This window comes from Scyliorhinus canicula, chromosome 11 (assembly GCF_902713615.1).
Source record: "Scyliorhinus canicula chromosome 11, sScyCan1.1, whole genome shotgun sequence".
Classification (NCBI taxonomy): domain Eukaryota; kingdom Metazoa; phylum Chordata; class Chondrichthyes; order Carcharhiniformes; family Scyliorhinidae; genus Scyliorhinus; species Scyliorhinus canicula.
In genome coordinates this window covers 140,565,197-140,584,365 of record NC_052156.1, presented here as the reverse complement: position 1 = coordinate 140,584,365, position 19,169 = coordinate 140,565,197, and the positions used below count along the sequence as shown (strand labels likewise).

The following is a 19,169-nucleotide window of genomic DNA, read 5'->3' as shown; positions in this document are numbered from 1 at the left end:
CCCCCCCCCCCCCCCCCCCCCCCCCCCCCCCCCCCCCCAGGGAGCTAGGAGAGGCGCTCCGTAAATCTCGGCACGCCGAGAATGATGTGACGGCAGAGCCTAAGTGACGTCAGCCGCGCATGCACAGGTTGGCCGGCTCCAACCCGCGCATGCGCGGCTGACGTCACTTAGGCTGCCGGCTCCAACCCGGCCATGCGCGGTTGCTGTCTTCCCCTCCGCTGCCCCTCAAGACGTGGCGGCTTGATCTTGCGGGGCGGCGGAGGGGAAAGAGTGCGTCACTTGGAGACGCCGGCCCGACGATCGGTGGGCACCGATCGCGGGCCAGTCCCCTCCCAAGCACGGCCGTGGTGCTCACTCCTCTCCTCCTCCCCCCTCCCCCCCCCCCCCCCAACCCACAAGTCACAAACGAAGATTTGGCACTATGTTCACGACGGCAGCGACCAGGTGTGGTTGCCGCCGGCGTGAACAGGTCGGGAACGTCAGGCCGCTCGGCCCATCCGGGCCGGAGAATCGACGGTCGCCATGAAAAACGGCGAGCGTCGATTCTGCGAGCGGGGGGGGTGGGAGAATCGCGGGGTGTGCCAGGGCGGCGTGTCATGAGTCGCCCAGCCCTCCCGCAATTCTCCCACCCAGCGTGGGGAGCGGAGAATTCCACCCATTAAAATCAAGGTGGAAGTCTCTGGATTGTTGCTATTTCAGAAATAATTGAATCTTTCTGTCCTTTTCCTTTCCTTTCAACATTTGTTTTAGAAGAAAAAGTAACTTTTAAGGAATAATTAATCAAAACAATTTCTATTTTCTAGAGATTGCTATTTGCCAAACTTTTTGGCCATTTAACCTCAGCAAGAAGAGCCAGGAAATCTGAAGTTCCACATTTCCGTCTCAAGAAGGTGCAAAATATTAAAATCTGGCTCTCGTTGCGTTCATATCTCAAGGTAGATCAAATTTAATATTGTAATGTTGTAATTTAGTATTGTAATTTAGAGATGTGGATCAGAAATTGGCTAGTTGAAAGAAGACAGAGAGTGGTAGTTGATGGGAAATGTTCAGAATGGAGTTCAGTTACGAGTGGCGTACCACAAGGATCTGTTCTGGGGCCGTTGCTGTTTGTCATTTTTATAAATGACCTAGAGGAGGGCGCAGAAGGATGGGTGAGTAAATTTGCAGACGACACTAAAGTCGGTGGAGTTGTAGACAGTGCGGAAGGATGTTGCAGGTTACAGAGGGACATAGATAAGCTGCAGAGCTGGGCTGACAGGTGGCAAATGGAGTTTAATGTGGAGAAGTGTGAGGTGATTCACTTTGGAAAGAATAACAGAAATGCGGAATATTTGGCTAATGGTAAAATTCTTGGTAGTGTGGATGAGCAGAGGGATCTCGGTGTCCATGTACATAGATCCCTGAAAGTTGCCACCCAGGTTGATAGGGTTGTGAAGAAGGCCTATGGTGTGTTGGCCTTTATTGGTAGAGGGATTGAGTTCCGGAGCCATGAGGTCATGTTGCAGTTGTACAAAACTCTAGTACGGCCGCATTTGGAGTATTGCGTACAGTTCTGGTCGCCTCATTATAGGAAGGACGTGGAAGCTTTGGAACGGGTGCAGAGGAGATTTACCAGGATGTTGCCTGGTATGGAGGGAAAATCTTATGAGGAAAGGCTGATGGACTTGAGGTTGTTTTCGTTAGAGAGAAGGTTAAGAGGTGACTTAATAGAGGCATACAAAATGATCAGAGGGTTAGATAGGGTGGACAGCGAGAGCCTTCTCCCGCGGATGGAGGTGGCTAGCACGAGGGGACATAGCCTTAAATTGAGGGGTAATAGATATAGGACAGAGGTCAGAGGTTTTTTACGCAAAGAGTGGTGAGGCCGTGGAATGCCCTACCTGCAACAGTAGTGAACACGCCAACATTGAGGGCATTTAAAAATTTATTGGATAAGCATATGGATGATAAGGGCATAGTGTAGGTTAGATGGCCTTTAGATTTTTTCCATGTCGGTGCAACATCGAGGGCCGAAGGGCCTGTACTGCGCTGTATCGTTCTATGTTCTATGTAATTACAGGGCCAAATACATTTGGGTATTCTGCTAAGCACTCACTATAACGGCAACATAAGTACTGTGGAATGCTTGAAGAAAGGCAAATCCCAGATATGCTAGGTTGAAATCACAATTGGCATTTTAAAAGTTAGAGCTTTGCCTGCTGCTTCTCAGGCCAACTATGTCGGAGGTGCCAGACCAGTCTCAGAGACTCCTATGCTGAGAGTTCCTACTTTTGAGGCATATAAGTGGCTGAACTTAAGGGATAGGAGTAGGCCATTTAGTCCCTTAACTTGTTCCGCCATTCAGCGAATCATAGCTGATCTGCGACCTAACTCCATATACTATGTTGGGGGCTGATATGATGAGTGAAAAGAAGGATCCAGAGATGTGGCAATTGCTCCACTGGAGTGGAGACTAAATAAGAACCTTTAATCTGCAAAGTGAGTTACCTGTTTTTAAAAGAAAACTTTTTATTGGTGCCTTTACACAGGTGACCATTGGCATATTGTAGATTTTCAGGAGAGGGGGCGGGAATGATCAAGGCAGCAAGATACCAGGACAGCATGAAACAAGCAGGTGCCTGAGTTACATCCATGATGCTATGGGCCCCATGCAAATAAGGTGCTTTCTCACAGCCTGCAAATTCTGGTGGCTGTATTGGTGGATCAGACATAACTGCTGGAAATTATGGAATACTGTGTATCCAGTGTTAGAAGGAAATGTTGTTCCGATATTTTGCAGAAACGTAACCAAATTTTTCAATGGTGTAAGTGAAACTTTTGTACAAGCAAATCATTGGCATACCTAGTAATGTATGTAGAAAAATTAATCCAGTGGCCCAGATCTTCCAGTCTCCAGATTGTTGGAGACTGAACATAGCCTTCGCCACCTATCTAAGATGCACCTCAAGAACTTGTGGAAAGTCTCAAACAATTATTCTGGTGACTAGCCCAGAACGTTTGAATCTTGGATGAGCAATTTCCCTGCTCCCCAAGACTTTCCAAAAACGACTGACTAGTTTGGACAGTTCAAACTTACTTACCTGAATAATTATCAGGAAATCATGGAATCATAGAATTTACAGTGCAGAAGGAGGCAATTCGGCCTATCAAGTCTGCATCGGCTCTTGGAAAGAGCACCCCACCTACGCCCACGCCTCCACTCCATCCTTGTAACCCGACCTAACCTTTTGGACACTAAGGGGAAATTTAGCATGGCCAATCCACCTAACCTGTACATCTTTGGACTGTGGAAGGAAACCGGAACACCAGTAGGAAATCCAGACACAGGGAGAAAGACATGGGGGCATATTTGCAGCCCTGACCATGTTGAATGGCGGTGTAGGCTTGATGGGACCATATGGTCTACTCCTCTTATTTATGATGCTCTTATTGCAAAATGCAGCATTTAAATGCATTAATGCCTTATCTCAAAAGTCTGTTTGTGTATGTGCCCTACACAAAATCACAGTATAAGTAGTGATACAATAGGGGGGCAGTGGCATAGCGGTATTACCGCTGGACTAATAATTCAGAGACCCAGAGTCTCACTCTGGAGACCCGGGTTCGAATCCCACCATGTGGAATTAAAAGTCTAAAAGGTGACCATGAACCATTGGCAATTGTCATAAAAACCTATCTGGTTCACTAATGTCCTGTAGGGAAGGAAATCTGTCATCCTTACCTGGTTTGACCTACATGTAACTACAGATCCACAGCAATGGGCAGCATGGTAGCATATTGGTTAGCACAGTTGCTTCACAGCTCCAGGGTCCCAGGTTCATTCCCGGCTTGGGTCACTGTATGTGCAGAGTCTGCACGTTCTCCCTGTGTCTGCGTGGGTTTCCTCCAGGTGCTCCGGTTTCCTCCCACAGTCCAAAGGCATGCAGGTTAGGTGGATTGGCCATGTTAAATTGCCCTTAGTGTCCAAAAAGAAAAGTTGGGTGTGGTTACTGGGTTACAGGGATGGGGTGGAGGTGTGGGCTTGGTTAGGGTGCTCTTTCCAAGGGCCGGTGCAGACTCGATAAGCTGAATGGCCTCCTTCTGCACTGTAAATTCTATCAATGTGGTTGACTCTTAAGTGCCCTAAGGGATGGGCAATAAATGCTGGCGCCCAGTCAGCAATGCCCATGTCCCACGGACGAGTTTAAAAAAAAAATTGCTTAAAAGCCTTTTAAATTACTTGGTTGAATCACAGTACAACAATCCATATGTTTTATGCCAAAACATTCAGAAATTTCTCAATTCAAATTGTGCATAACAATGCAATGAACTAGCTAGTATTCAGGGACTTTAAGTAACTTAGAAGGAAATAAAGAAGTAAACATATCAATGTTGTAATATAGGGGCAGGTTTAGCACAGTGGGCTAAACAGCTGGCTTGTAATGCAGAACAATGGCAGCAGTGCAGGTTCAATTCCCGTACCGGCCTCCCCGAACAGGCGCCGGAATGTGGCGACTAAGGGCTTTTCACAGAACTTCATTGAAGCCTACTTGTGACAATAAGCTATTATTATTAATATCATTGGAGTACACTTTACAGCAGAATAACTTGGGAATATTGGCTTTAAGTGTAGTATTTTTGTGAAGCAAGCTATGAATCCAATAGCACATATTATAAAATTAAAGTATGTTGTAAATACAAAAGTGCTTCGTGCAATCTATATACACATAAGCATATGTAACTAGAAATGTGTCTGCAATAAACTTGTGTATTGCTAAACTAGAGTAAATTACCCGGTGAACAGAAAATTCACAAAACTGATAGGTTGGTTTTATGTATACATTTAACATTACACTAGCATACACATACTGGCAAATTTCACCACAGCAGCTTCTTAAAGCTTGTAGGTGTCATGAAGAAAATCAAATTAAACAGAGACCTGTATATATCAACTGTGGCTCAGTTGGTAGCACTCACCTCTGAACCAGCAGGTTGTGACTTCAAGTCTCCACTCCAGGACTTGAGCATAAAAAAAATCAGAAATTGATACTCCAGTACAATACTGAGGGAGTACTGCACTGTCAGGAGGTTCTGTCATTCACTTCATTCATTCTCCGGTAAATGTAAAATATTCCGCACTATTTCTAAGAAGAGATGGGGAGTTGTTCCTGGTGCCCAATATTCATATCTGAATCAACAACACAAACAGATTATCTCGTTATTATTACATTGGTATTTGTGGGAGCTTGGATACAATTTGGCTACCATCCTGTCTATAAGCGTTTGGGATGTCATGAAAGGTACTACATAAATCCAAGTTTTTCTCATTATAAAACTATATTGAAGTCTCTCATGGTTTCAGCTTTCAAAATAATGACTTCAAAAAAACATTTGTTCCTGGGGTGAGGGCCACCTGAGGTATGCCAGCATTTATTTCCCATCTTTAATACTCTTAAGATGGTGGTGAGCTGTTGTCTTGAACAGCTGCAGTCTATCAGGTCTAGATACACCCACAATTTTGTTAAGGAGGGATTTCCAGGATTTTTATTGAGTGACAGTGAAGGAATGGGGGCATCATTCCAAGTCATGAAGGTGTGTGACTTGGAGGGTAGCTTTCAGATGGTGGTGTCTACGTGCACCTGCTGCCTTTCTAGGTGGTAGAAGTTGCAGTCTTGGTAGAAGTTGCAGTCTTGGTAGAAGTTGCAGTCTTGGTAGAAGTTGCAGTCTTGGCAGGTGCTGTCGAAGGCGGGTTGGTGAGTTTCTGCAGTACATCCTGTATATGGTACTTAGTGTTGCCATTCCACCAGTAGAGGAGAGACTGCAGGTTAAGGCATGTTTAATGTTTAAAATTTGAATAGTTCTGATGGTAGGGCAGTGAGTATTGTTGTCAGACAAGTTACATGCAACAAAACTGTTGGATTGATGTAATAGGTTTTATTATTTTGGAACTTTGGGAAAACTATTACTATAAAAGCAACAAATACCTGTTGTAAATTGAGAACATTTAAATGTTTGTAATGTGTAATTAGAATCCTATTATGTGCAATATTGTGTACTTCTAATTCAGTCAGTATTTTCTACAAGTCTTTTTCTGGCACTCTTCATAGATTACCCCTTCATTCTCAACCATAATGTGCTTTTACTGCTAACCTTTTATTTGTAGAATTGCTTTAATTCATTTTACTGTTACTTTGTTGCTGTATCCATTTTCACTCAGCATTTTGAATTTCCATGCTAGGCCTTTCCTTCCATTTTTAAATTATAAACAAGTACCAACATCCTTTACTGGAAGGTGTTGTATGTAAATAAGGACTATTGATCCATTTTCCAGCTCATAATTTACAAATATTTTTAATGCATCTTCTAGTTTCTGCACATTATTTGTGGATTGTTTATTGTATATATTTGAAATATCCACAAATATTGGGTGCGATTTAATTAAATGGGAACAAAGTCCCATAGCGAACGCGTTTAACTGCGTCACGCTATTAAACATCACTCGGGTTAGATAAGGGACCTCAGAGGGGAATGCACAGACGAGGCCACACATCTGCTCGCCGGAACCGCTCGGTGTAGCGAGAGATCGGGAGCCCCTGACGTGACCCCCGACCCTCCAGAACACCCTGGTGACACTGCCAGGATGCCAGGCTGGCACTGCGAAGATGCCTGCATGGCACTAACAGTGCCAGGATACCACTCTGCCCACCTGGCATACACCTGTGGGCCTCTGATCCCTTGGGCGATCCCCACGAGTGCTATTCCATCTAGTCCCCATTTGTGGAGACCAGTACTGAACGGCGCTCACCCGAGGTCCCGAGGCAAAGGGGATAGAGCCCAATACCTTGGGTGCCTTGGGAAACTGCAAGTTACAGTGAACTGCATATTACAGTCTCACTCTAATATGCAGATTTGCCAAAATGTGATCCCGTCCACAATGGGCAGGATTTACATCACAACATCTCACAAGATTGCGTTAGATCTTGTGAGGTGTTGCGAGCTGGATGGATCCCGGGAGTGGGGTCTCCCGGCTTCTATCGGTTACGTCGCGCTGCTTTTCGAGCGCAGCGTGGCTGTTCGATCATGCCCATTGCTTTTCTTGCATGTAAAGTGTACAAATCATTTAAGTTATTTTTGTTCATGTATATTTGAAGTACTAATTCATTTATTAATTCCTCCTGACAGAGACGAGGCCCACAGCGATCAGTAGATGTAATTGTTTCATCTGCATTCCTGTTGACTCTGTCTGTGGTATTTATTTGCTGTGCACAGGTAAGCTTATGTTAGGATATTAGATACAATTTCACTAACTAAAACATTTTAATTGTTCAATTACCTTTTGTTCTCTCACCCGTTGCTCATAGCTGAAACATTTTTTTAAATTGAGGTCAAGTAATTACTAGTTGTTGCTATTAAACTCCTGGACAAGGAGAGAGGATCAGGAAACTTGTGAAAAGGTCAGAATTTCATTTCTCCAGTTATTGACCAGGAAAGCAGCAGAGGATAAACAAAAGAGGAAATCATATATCTAGAGGAAGATTACATACTTTGCTCAGCCATTTTAACAGTCAGCCTATTCAATCCCTGAATTTCGGTGTCTGGAAGTGGGATGTTCAGTCGGATCGTCCCAATCCCCTGATGTACCCTTGCAACTTTTAAAATCATCAGGTTCTTACCCAATTCCCTTTTGAAAGCCAGTTAAAACCTGCTTCCATCACCCTCTCAGGCAAGGCATTCCAGATCCTAATCATATATTGCCTTTGGTTCTTTTGCCAGTCACCTTGATTCTGTGTCCTCTGGCTCTGGACCCCTCTGCCGAAGGAATCCGTTTCTCTTTATTTGCTCTGTCTAGACCTTTCATGATTTTGAACTTGTCTACCTAATCGCCTCTCAACCTCCTCTTCTCTAAGGAGAACAACCCCAGATTTTCAAATATATTCTTGTAGCTGAAGTCTTTCATTCTTGGGATTATTGTTGTAAATCTTTTCTGCACGCTGTCTAAAGCCTTCACTTCCTTTGTGCTAGAATTGAGCACAATATTCCAGTTGAGGCCGAATTTGCATTTTATAAATTTGCATCATAGCTACCTTTTCTAAGCCTTGATTTATAAAACCCAGGATCCTGAATGCCTTTCTCAATTTGCCCTACTACCTTCAATAATTTGTGCACATACATCCTTAATTACTGTTTCTGCTGTTTGTCTCCGTACCCTCTTAGAATTATATAATTTAATTCATATTGCTTGCCCTTCTTACCAAAACCTATCACATTTACATTTCTATGCATTAAATTGCCATTTGGCCATCATCCCAATAGACTGTTTGTATCTACTGGAGTACATCACTACCCTCCTTACAATCGTCCCAGTACTTGTAAGTTTTGTGTTATCTGCAAATGTTTAAATTGTGCCCTATATATCCAAGTTGTTAATATATATCAAGAGAAACAGTAATCTCAGTACTGATTCCTGCAAACCTCCTTCCAGTCCATAGAAAAAACAGTTAGCACCACACTCTATTTTCTGTCATTCAGCCAACTTCATATTGATAGTGTCATGGTCTCTTTTATTCAATGTGCCTGAACTTTGCTGACTAGTTTGTTATGTAACATTTTATCACATGGTTTTTGGACGTCTGCGTGTATGACATTAGCTGCATTACCCTCACCAACCCTCCCTGTTACCTCAACAGAAAACTCCATAAGGTTCTAACATCTCTTTATCAAGATATATGATCATTTCATCCTTAATTAGTGGCAATAGAATTTAGTAGGGAAAATTAGGGACTACTGATGATCTGAATTCGTTTTGTCTCCCTTTTCAGCTGCCTGTCCCCAGCGCATATCCATACTTAATAGAACCGTGAGATATAATTTTTAGCACCTCAGCAATTTCCTCCTTTATCTCCCTCAGGATTTAATGATGTGTCCGATTGAATCCTAGCACTTTATTTTCCTTTAGTGTAATAATTCATTAAAATTTTATTGCTCGTCTTGCTCTAAATAATTTTGAGATCCATCTCCTTTTTGGCATTTTTTGGTAAATGGTAGTGCAGTCCATGTAATTCTTTTGAAAATCATCGTTCTTACTTTACTGTGTTCTGATCTGGTGATGAGGGGTAGAATGGCTCCCCTCTTTTCCCATTCCTTGTTTGACCACAAGTACTTTTTATAAAAAAGATATGCTTGCCAATTCTGTGAATATTTAACTGTTTATGTGCTGTGACTGTAAAAGATACACAGGCAGGTTTCCCTCTTGACTTTCCTTATCGTCTTCTTAACCTACTTCCATTTTTTTCTAATCTTCTGCTTCCTTTTTCACTTTTATTTATCTAGTTCCTATAGGCTGGTTTCAAACTTTTTTTATTCGTCTTATCCCAAGCCTTCTGCTATTTTACATTTTTCATGAACTATACTTTTTTTGTATGTTGCAATATCTTTTGAAAATATCAAAATGTTGCTCTTAAATACTGTGTGCCAATGTTTCCTTTCACTTAACCTCAATTCAGCTAGATTGCTCCTCATCTAAAACCCGCCCTAATCTAATCTGTTATTCTGGTTTTGAACTGACTTTTCCCCTTTAGTGGATCTTTAAATCATATTGCAGTAATGCATCCCAAAATGCTTGCTGACATTTACTCAGAACCAGATCTAACAGAGTGTGATTCAGGTTAATCTTAATGGAGAACATTCCTCAAAGGGGAAAACAAGGGACTATTTATCATATAATTCTTCACTGCTATTCAGTGTTCAGCTGAGTAAAGGAAAATTGCACAAGGGCATGTGAAGGCTATTGTACCTTTTACACAAAAGTGATGAATTGTGGATGATATATGATGCAATGAAAGCATGTTGACTGCCATTAAGAAACATGTTTACTAAAATATATGTTACAAAATGTTACTGTCTGCTATTTGCCTGCAGAGACCAATTGAATCTTGTGTATTGAATAGTCATGTGGAGTTGCTAAAGGTGGTGCTCACTGCCAAAGCCATCCCCAGAATGGATTCTAGCTTTCATGGCACCGTCATGGTACCAAAAAGCTGGATCTTCCTTTGCTGAACTGTAGACAGTAATACCTCACCTGAAAAGTTAACTTTGTGAACTTGTTGCCCTGAAGAAGCAGTGGCTTCATAAGTTGCATTGAGCAACATTGGTGCAAGCACAAAATGGGGTGGCACTGCTGCCTCACAGCTCCAGGGTTTCAGTGTGGGTTTCCTCCGGGTGCTCCGGTTTCCTCCCACAGTCCAAAGATGTGCAGGTTAGGTGGATTGACTATGCTAAATTGCCCCTTAGTGCCCAAAAAGACTAGGTGGTGCTATTGGGTTACGGGGATGGGGTGAAGGCATGGGCCTTTAAGGGTACTCTTTCAAGGGCCATTGTAGACTCAATGGGCCGATTTGCCTCCTTCTGCACTGAAAATTCTATGACTGTTGGATCCCCTCCTGCACCAAGGTGATTCCCAAGAGGATGCTACTAATAAGGAGAGCACGTATAAAATAAAGGTGCAGGTTGGCAGGAAAATATTGATAAATGGACGTGCAATTCCTGTGCATTGGTAAATCAACTGATGAGGAATATCTATCATCTTTAATAATGATCATGTAAGATACATGAGTGTAAATGTGACTGCAGTTGAACTCTGAGATCAATAGCTAAAGAGTGAGACATGTAGCTGATGAGATTGGAGTTTACTGTAAACTGTAACTCCTGTTCTAGTTACCAGCAGGGAGTAATATGGAGTGTGCATATATTCCTCGTGTCTGTGTGGGTTTCCTCTGGGTGCTCTGGTTTCCTCCCACAGTCTAAAGATGTGCAGGTTAGGTGGATTGACTATGCTAAATTGCCCCTTAGTGCCCAAATGAGAGTACATATATTCTCAGAGATTTGCTTCCTCAGCTATCATTTTTTAATAGGAGAGAATAATATTTGAAAGATTCAATTAAATGCTGAAGTGATCTAATGGGTGCCCTGAACAATGCTTAAATGTAACTTTACACTGGAATGGACCTCCTGCTCAGTTATGAAATCCAAGAAAACCATCACTTTTGATTTAATCAGATTTTTTCTTTTTTGTAGCTGCTTCATATCCATGAGACATTCCTTGATTTTCACTATAATTGGGAGCTAGTGATCTGGTGTATCTCATTAACATTATATCTCCTGAGATTTGTCATGCTAGGATCTGAGACAAACAACAAGTACAGCAACACCTCTATTTTGCTGACAGAGCAGGTAATAAACTAAATGTTCTTCTGTTGCTTAGAGAATATGAAAATATTGGTTGGTGGGATTCTCCAGTCTAATCTGTGCCGGGATCCGTTGTGAGCAATAATGGAAAATTTTGCATTCCAGCCAAAGCTCCATTTGCTCTCAACACCAGAAAATCCCAGCCACAAATGAGGATGTAAGATTTTGGCTAATCTCTTTTGATTGTTCCTGTTTGCTATTTAGCTCCCAGTTTAATATCTGTAGATACCATGTTCTGGATAATCTAGTTTCAATGGCATTTTGAGGAGGTGGAAAAATGTAGATCTCACAGTTTGGGTGTAAAGAGCCATTAACCTGTGTTGAACCAAAGAATTTGAGATTCGAGAAGCATTAAAAAGCTTTTGTGCCGAGACAAAAAAGTGTAAAAGTGCTTGTGGAAAAACAAGAAAGGCCAAAGATGAAGAAATGTCATTCAGCTATTCGAACCTTGTCCCACTGTACGACCCATCACATTTGAGTGTCTTAAATGTTTGCTGCAATTTTTGATGTTGGGTGCATTTTAATTACATACTTCTAGGCATCTTTTACTTTTTGGTTTTGAGTTGAAACAACAACTAAATTTGATTCACTATTAGTAATAATCAGACTAGAATTAGCTAGCCTTGTGATAAAGGTTTTTGGTATATTGTAGCCAAAATTAATTTTAAAGCTTTATATTAAATGTAACCTCAGTTAATACAATAGCATATTTGTGGCTAGTACTATTTCGGGTTGCCTTACAAAACAGTTTCCAGTGTGGTGGGGATTGGGATTAATTAAAAACTTCAGATGAAAGGCACTAATCTAAATTTCATCGTGTTGCCAGTTGTAAAAGCACAATAATATCTTGTACTAGTTTCCCCTCAGCAAATCATTTTGAAATATGTACAGCAGTCTTCTGCTTTAATTGTGTACATTGACAAACAACATAGGAAATAAGCTTATAGTTAAGATGACTATTTCATTACCTGTGCATGCTTCTACTCTTGTACTAGATTAATTTATACTTGAAGATGGAAAAGAAACCTAACAAAAAAGAAGAACTCAACTTGGTGAACAATGTTTTGAAGCTTGCAACCAAGTTGCTGAAGGTAAATAGTAATAAAATTAAAAGGCCTGCTTGTCTCATGACAACATTTGATAGCATGCTAATTTCAGATTGTGACTAAACATGGGTAATTTACCACGTGAAATATAGTATAGATGTGAAATATCCTGGAACTCCCTACTAATAACATTGTGGGAGCACCTTCACCACACAGATTGAAGTGGTTCAAGTAGAAGGCCCACTATCGGCCACTCTGGGCTAAGCAATAAGGCTGTGTTTGTTGTCAGCGCTGTAAATGCGCTGTTCTTGTGTTCAACTCCGTTATGTCATTGTGAGCAACAGAGCAGGCAACAGTCAGCTTCATTTAGTGTATATGAGCGAGAAATTATTTTTAAGCACTAACAATGCCCTGCATGCCTTGTTTACTGCAACAATGCTTATTGTAATTTTATTTGTAAAATTCACCATCTGCTTGGACCAAATTCACCGCTTGAACCCTGAATCCAACTGAAGTTCTGCTCTGGAAACCCGGTTCCTTCACCCAGAGTGAAATGATGCTCTGCCTGATCTGCTTCCCATTCCCCGAGAACCCACCTCCCTCACTGCAAAGTCACTTAATTCAAATTATCAACAATTCAAACTGTTGGCTCCAATTTGCATTGCTTAATTCGCATTACCAAAGCATTCACGTTTTCTATGTGATCTTGAGATGGCCTCCATGAGTTTTGCTACTGCTGGTAATGCTAAGGATATGCCTCCACACTTCCCCTCTGGTCAAGAAGCTCCAAAATCCAATGGCAAGCTGCAAAATTTTTCAAGACCCTGCTTCCCAAAAATCACTTCCTCATGTTGAAATTCCTTCTATGCACTTCATTTCCTCAGAAATTCACAAGTTAGCCAAAATTATGCTGATACACAAAATTGTACCAAGGCACCACCATAGAAAAACTTCAGTTAATGTAAGCCCTGGTGTTTGAGTTTTGCTTTCAATTTATGAATTTAGTCTATACTAATCAATTTCCTGTGTCATTGCACATTAGGGCCTAGACCAAGTGTAGTCTTCAAGTGAAACTGGGATTAGAAGAAATGGGATAATTGGACTTCAGCATGCCGATGTAATTCATGTATTTTAATGTCTGTTTTTATTTTTTTACTAGTATTTCGATCTTACGTATGCAGTTTAAATTGAATCACAGAATGCCTCTCGTCCAAAAGGAGGCCGTTCGGCCCATTCAATCTGCACCGACTGTTCGAATGAGCACTCTACCCATGTCCACTCCCTTATTAACACTGCCCCATCCCTGTAAACCCCATAACCAAACCTGCACATCCCTGAACGCTAAGGGGCAATTTGTCATGGACAATCCACCTAACCTGCACATCTTTGGACTGTGGGAGGAAACCGGAGCACCCCGAGGAAACCCACATAGACAGGGAGAGAACGTACAAACGCCACACAGACAGTGACCCAAGGCCGGAATTGAACCCGTGTCTCTGGCACTGAGGCAACAGTGCAAACAATTTTGCTCCCCTCCCCCCTGATCAAATAGCTGATTATCAAATAATTTGGGAAGTAGAGAAGAGACATTTTTCTGCAGTACAGGCTGGAATTCGTAGAGATATTGAAGTATTGTAGCACCACCAACAACAGGATGGTATAATAAACAGCATTACCGATTTACGTCAGCAGTTTTATCATAAATATTAAATTGATGAATTGCAAAGTTGGCAGGAAAATGTGACCAAAACAACAGTTCATGAGGATTTGTAGTCAGGAAGTAAAAAAAAAGATTTATAATTTATACATGATAGACAATGTCTACGATGATACTCACTGTTTAGTGAGGTTTCATAATGAATTATTGAGTCAATGCTTTCAATATTTTCTAATATTAAAAAGTGTGTTTCAAAAATCCTTTTTTGTAATGCCGAAAAATGTATTTTATTTAGGAGTTGGATACCCCTTTTAGATTATATGGACTGACAATGAATCCGCTGCTATACAATATCACACAGGTTGTGATCCTTTCGGCTGTGTCTGGCGTTATTAGTGACCTGCTGGGTTTTAATCTAAAGGTTAGTTTCTTTAGACCAAGACAGAGGAGCAGCTTATCTTCTCTAATGAATATAATTTCTGTTGGCCATAATTTTTAGTGGTGTAACAAATGAGTGTCCGGTTTAATTCCGTGATTTATTGATAAGAGTCATGTAATTGTAACAATATGTATTTTGTAACCCACCTACAATTTAAACATTTTAAATTTGATGTGGTGTAGTTAGTTGAAATATAATGAGTATAGAATTATAGTGAGTGTAGAATAATATATGCATTTCAACATCCTGACTTTCTGCTGCTGCACCATTGTTCCTTTGTCAGAAAGATGCAGTTTCCTCTGAAGAAGCTACTGCAGGAAAAGTTAAATAAATTAAGGGCCATGGCATGAAATATAAGGCTCTTGCCACAGATTAGTGATTGACGGATTCCCAGGATTGGTTTTCTGTCATTCTTTAGGTTAGAAAATTGTGCATTTTGATGAGAAATTGATCAATGAACTGGAAAGCATTTGTGCGGGCAGGGTGAGACAGAAATCTAATTTCTTCCCATTGCTTTTGCAATGTTATCACATAACTTTCTGTAATACCGCCAATCATAATTTTTTGATGAATCATACAAGTCATGTTTCTGTCTAAGTAATGAAACACAATTTTGTTTCAGGATGAGACCAGTTGCCTGAGACACAACATAAAAAGTTAATGAGTCGTAATCTAATGGCTGTTGTGGAATGGTCAACAGTGAAAGACAATTCATGCCTGTGCATAGCTTTTAATCCTTTCACAGTTGACATTACAATTATAGGTAGTCTTCACATTAATGCAGAGATTTTTTATTCATTCAAGGGAATTGGGCTTCGCTGGCTAAGCCAGCATTTATTGTCCATCCCTCATTGCCTTTGAGATTAATCTCATATATATGAAGTGTTGAGTTGCTGTTAGCTCTAATATTTCATTTGAGCTAAAGACCACTAACTCAGTCTCAATGGCTGCCAGCTTCTATTCAACCACATATGTAAGAAAGTCTCAAGTTCCACTCCACAACGCCCTGAGCCATTACAGTTAGTGCCATTTACCTGTAGTTTGGATCAGTTCAATTACTGGACAACAGCTAGTGAAGTAAGAAATGGTGTGAAACTTGGGACTCCTTCATTTGAGCAGAAGCTAATACTGAAATCTAAGGAAGCACTTTATTCCAAGACTAAATTAAATCCAAATGCATTTCAGCTTCATTTGAATTGGTATCAGAAGTTGGTTGTTTTACTGTTTACTAGGATTTAAATAGGTAATTGTATACTTTCTACCTGTGAATTTAATATCCTATTTAGATCTCACAATGTCTTCAGTATGAAGCACATACCAAAGAGGAATTTCCATTGTATTAACTCAATTAAATATATAAATGTCGGTGTACAAAATTTTAGCTGTAAGGTGGAGTTACTGTTAATTTTATTTTTTACTCTGCGGGATGGAATTTAAACTCAATCCAAGAACTTCATAGAAGCAGAAATTAAATTGTATAAATGGGAGACAGTATATTGCTTAATAATATTGGTGGTATTGTTACAAATTTAACAATAACATAGAACATAGAACATAGAACGATACAGCGCAGTACAGGCCCTTCGGCCCTCGATGTTGCACCGACATGGAAAAAAAATCTAAAGGCCATCTAACCTACACTATGCCCTTATCATCCATATGCTTATCCAATAAATTTTTAAATGCCCTCAATGTTGGCGAGTTCACTACTGTTGCAGGTAGGGCATTCCATGGCCTCACCACTCTTTGCGTAAAAAACCCACCTCTGACCTCTGTCCTATATCTATTACCCCTCAATTTAAGGCTATGTCCCCTCGTGCTAGCCACCTCCATCCGCGGGAGAAGGCTCTCGCTGTCCACCCTATCTAACCCTCTGATCATTTTGTATGCCTCTATTAAGTCACCTCTTAACCTTCTTCTCTCTAACGAAAACAACCTCAAGTCCATCAGCCTTTCCTCATAAGATTTTCCCTCCATACCAGGCAACATCCTGGTAAATCTCCTCTGCACCCGTTCCAAAGCTTCCACGTCCTTCCTATAATGAGGCGACCAGAACTGTACGCAATACTCCAAATAACATTATTAGGGAGGAGTTATTATCATCAAGAACAGTTCGGGATCATCAAAAACAGTTCAGGATAATTGGGCCACGTAAGAAGATAGGTATGATACAAAATGTATTCAAAAACACTTATTCTTCATTATTTCTGTTAAATCCTAGCTCTGGAAGATAAAATCCTGAGATGCTGGAATGGAATCATATCCACGTAGGACAATTTCTTAATGTAGGCATCTGCGTCTACAGCTGATTACCCCACTTCTGACATATCAAAGTGCTCACCATCTACAACATTTGTGCAATTTATATTTTATTTTATCTGTTACGTGTTTCACTTTTTTGCACTTGTTTTTTAGTTATCAATCTATTTTGATTTACAAGTATTATTTTGTGGTCAGTTTTTATCAAGGAAATGTTAGTAGCAGGTCAAAAAAAAAGAACAAAGCCTTTTGATATATTCTATTTACAGCAATAAAGCTTTATGCCTGCCATTGTTGAAGGTGTTTTGCTAGAAACAACTTTAAAACAAGCAAGTAATGTATTTATTCAACCAATGGACTTGGCAACACAACAACTCTGCATCTGCACTTTCTGATGTGACTTTTTTTAGTATGAAAGTGAAACCAGCTGTGAGATCACTACACACTTTTTGGTTTTTAATTTAGATGCTGTTGCATTTTGATGGATGTAATAAGACTATTATTTACAGCTATTACCTGAAGCTAAACACTTCATTGTATGCCTTTGAAAACATTAAAACTCTGTTTTCAGTGCAGTATAGAAATGAAAAGTTGTACTAGGTATACAAAGTCATTACAGGAATTTCATAGTAAAAATTAGATCTGGTAAACAATTATGGTTGGTGCTGAGTTTCTTACCAACAGGTGGTATGACTGGCATTGCTTTTGAAGGAATAAATACTGTGACTAAGTTCTCTTGAATTCTGTCTGAAGTTTATTATTTTCTATATATTTGAATATTTTTCTTTTTTCATTCTACTTTTGTACTAACTGGTTTAAATAGGAACTGGTTCATAACTTATTGGATATTAGCAATACTTTAATATTTGATGCAAGTCAATGCATTTATTGAATCTGAACACAAGCATCGATACCTCTTCATTCAAAGCTGACTTTTTGTTAAGATACATTTTGTGAAAGAAATTGAGATGTACTGATCCAAAGCACATTTCGTGAAATAAACACAAATACCAGAGCATGATTTACAGCTCCACTTCCATTGGTCTCGAGTGTATTGTTATAAAGAGCTATGGAGGCCAGGCACTAGTATTGGCAACAGATACAGTTGCACTCTATGCCTGTGCACTATATCCATTGGAATTCAGTAGGTGTAGTACTGAGACAACCGAGAGCGTGAACAAAAAATGTCAATGTAACTGTACTTTAAAAAAATTAACGCATGCAGAAATTACTAATTTCTAGACAGTACTAGGTGGTATTCATAGTTTCCAACATAATGATTCATACCCATCACTTTGCATGGAATGTGCCTTTATGATGTGGACATCACAGATACGTGGCTCAAGGGACAGGGCTGGGATTGAAATATCCAGGGATTTGTGTCCTCATCAAAGGATGGACAGAGGGTCACGGGTTGCCTTGTTACTAAGAAATGAAATTAAATCAATCTAGGGTCCGAAGGCTTAGAATCTGGGTAGAGTTGTGGAATCACAAAGAAAAAAAATACCCTGATGGGAGTTATGTACAGGCCCCCTGGCAGTATCAGGAATGTGGGGCAGAAAATAAATCAGGAGATAGAAAAGGCATGTAAGAAAAGCAGAATTGGGACTTCAGTATGCAGATGGACTAGGAAAATAGGGTTGGTAGAAATGTCTACCCAGGAAATGTCTACAAGATGTTTTTTTTGGAGCAGCTTGTGGTAGAGCCCACTAGGGAACAGGCAATTCTAGATTTGCTGATGTGTAATGAGGCAGATTTGATTAGGGAACTTAAGGTGAAGGAACTTTTCGGGGGCAGTGACCACAATATGATAGAATCCATCCTGCAGTTTGAGGGAGAGAAGCTGGAATCAGATGAAACTGTTTTACAATTGAATAAAGATAACTACAAAAAGACATGAGGGAGGAGCTGGTCAGATTGATTGGAAGGGGGTCTAGCAGAGAAGTCGTGCAACAGCAATGGCAGGTGTTATTCAGGAGGCACAACAGAAATTCATCCCAAGGAGGAGGAAACATGCAAAGGGGAGGACAAGGCCACCGTGACTGACAAGGGAAGTCGGGGACAGCATAAAATCAAAAGCATACAATGTGGTGAAGAATATTGGGAAGCCAGAGGATTGGGAAGTCTTTAAAAGCAAGCAGTGAACAACTAAGAAAAAAAACAATATGGGGGGAGAAGATGAAATATGAGTGTAAGCTAGTTAGTAATATAAAAAGATTGCAAGAGTTTTTTCAGATTATATAAAAGGTAAGAGAGAGGCAAGAATGGATTTTGGACCTCTGGAAAATGAGGCTGGAGAAGTAGTAATGTGGAACAAAGAAATGGAGGAGGTACTGAATAGGTACTTTGCATCAGTCTTCACAGTGGAAGACTCCAGTGGCATACCTGAACTTCAAGAGAGTCAGGGGGAGGGGCGACTGTAGTGGCCATCACTACTGGTGATCGTACTGGGGAAGCTGAAAGGTCTAAAGGTGGATAAATCACTTGGACCGGATGGTTCCGAGGGTTCTGAAGGAGATAGCTAAGGATATTGTGGAGATCTTTC

The 19,169-nt window shown here is 40.6% G+C and overlaps 1 protein-coding gene across 4 annotated transcripts in view; it reads left to right on the top strand.

Annotated features, from left to right (window-relative positions):
* The window catches only part of LOC119973425 (protein PHTF2-like), a 181,368-nt gene extending 164,003 nt beyond the window's left edge, over nt 1-17,365 (top strand). For all 4 annotated transcript variants that reach the window (XM_038811528.1, XM_038811526.1, XM_038811525.1 and 1 more), the window contains 6 exons: nt 804-935; nt 7,162-7,248; nt 11,053-11,208; nt 12,219-12,314; nt 14,222-14,347; nt 16,587-17,365. In XM_038811528.1, coding sequence (XP_038667456.1) covers nt 804-935; nt 7,162-7,248; nt 11,053-11,208; nt 12,219-12,314; nt 14,222-14,347; nt 16,587-16,607 — 618 coding nt within the window. In that variant the 3' untranslated portion in view covers nt 16,608-17,365. The remainder of the gene's footprint in view (nt 1-803; nt 936-7,161; nt 7,249-11,052; nt 11,209-12,218; nt 12,315-14,221; nt 14,348-16,586) is intronic.
* Nucleotides 17,366-19,169: the final 1,804 nt, after the last annotated feature.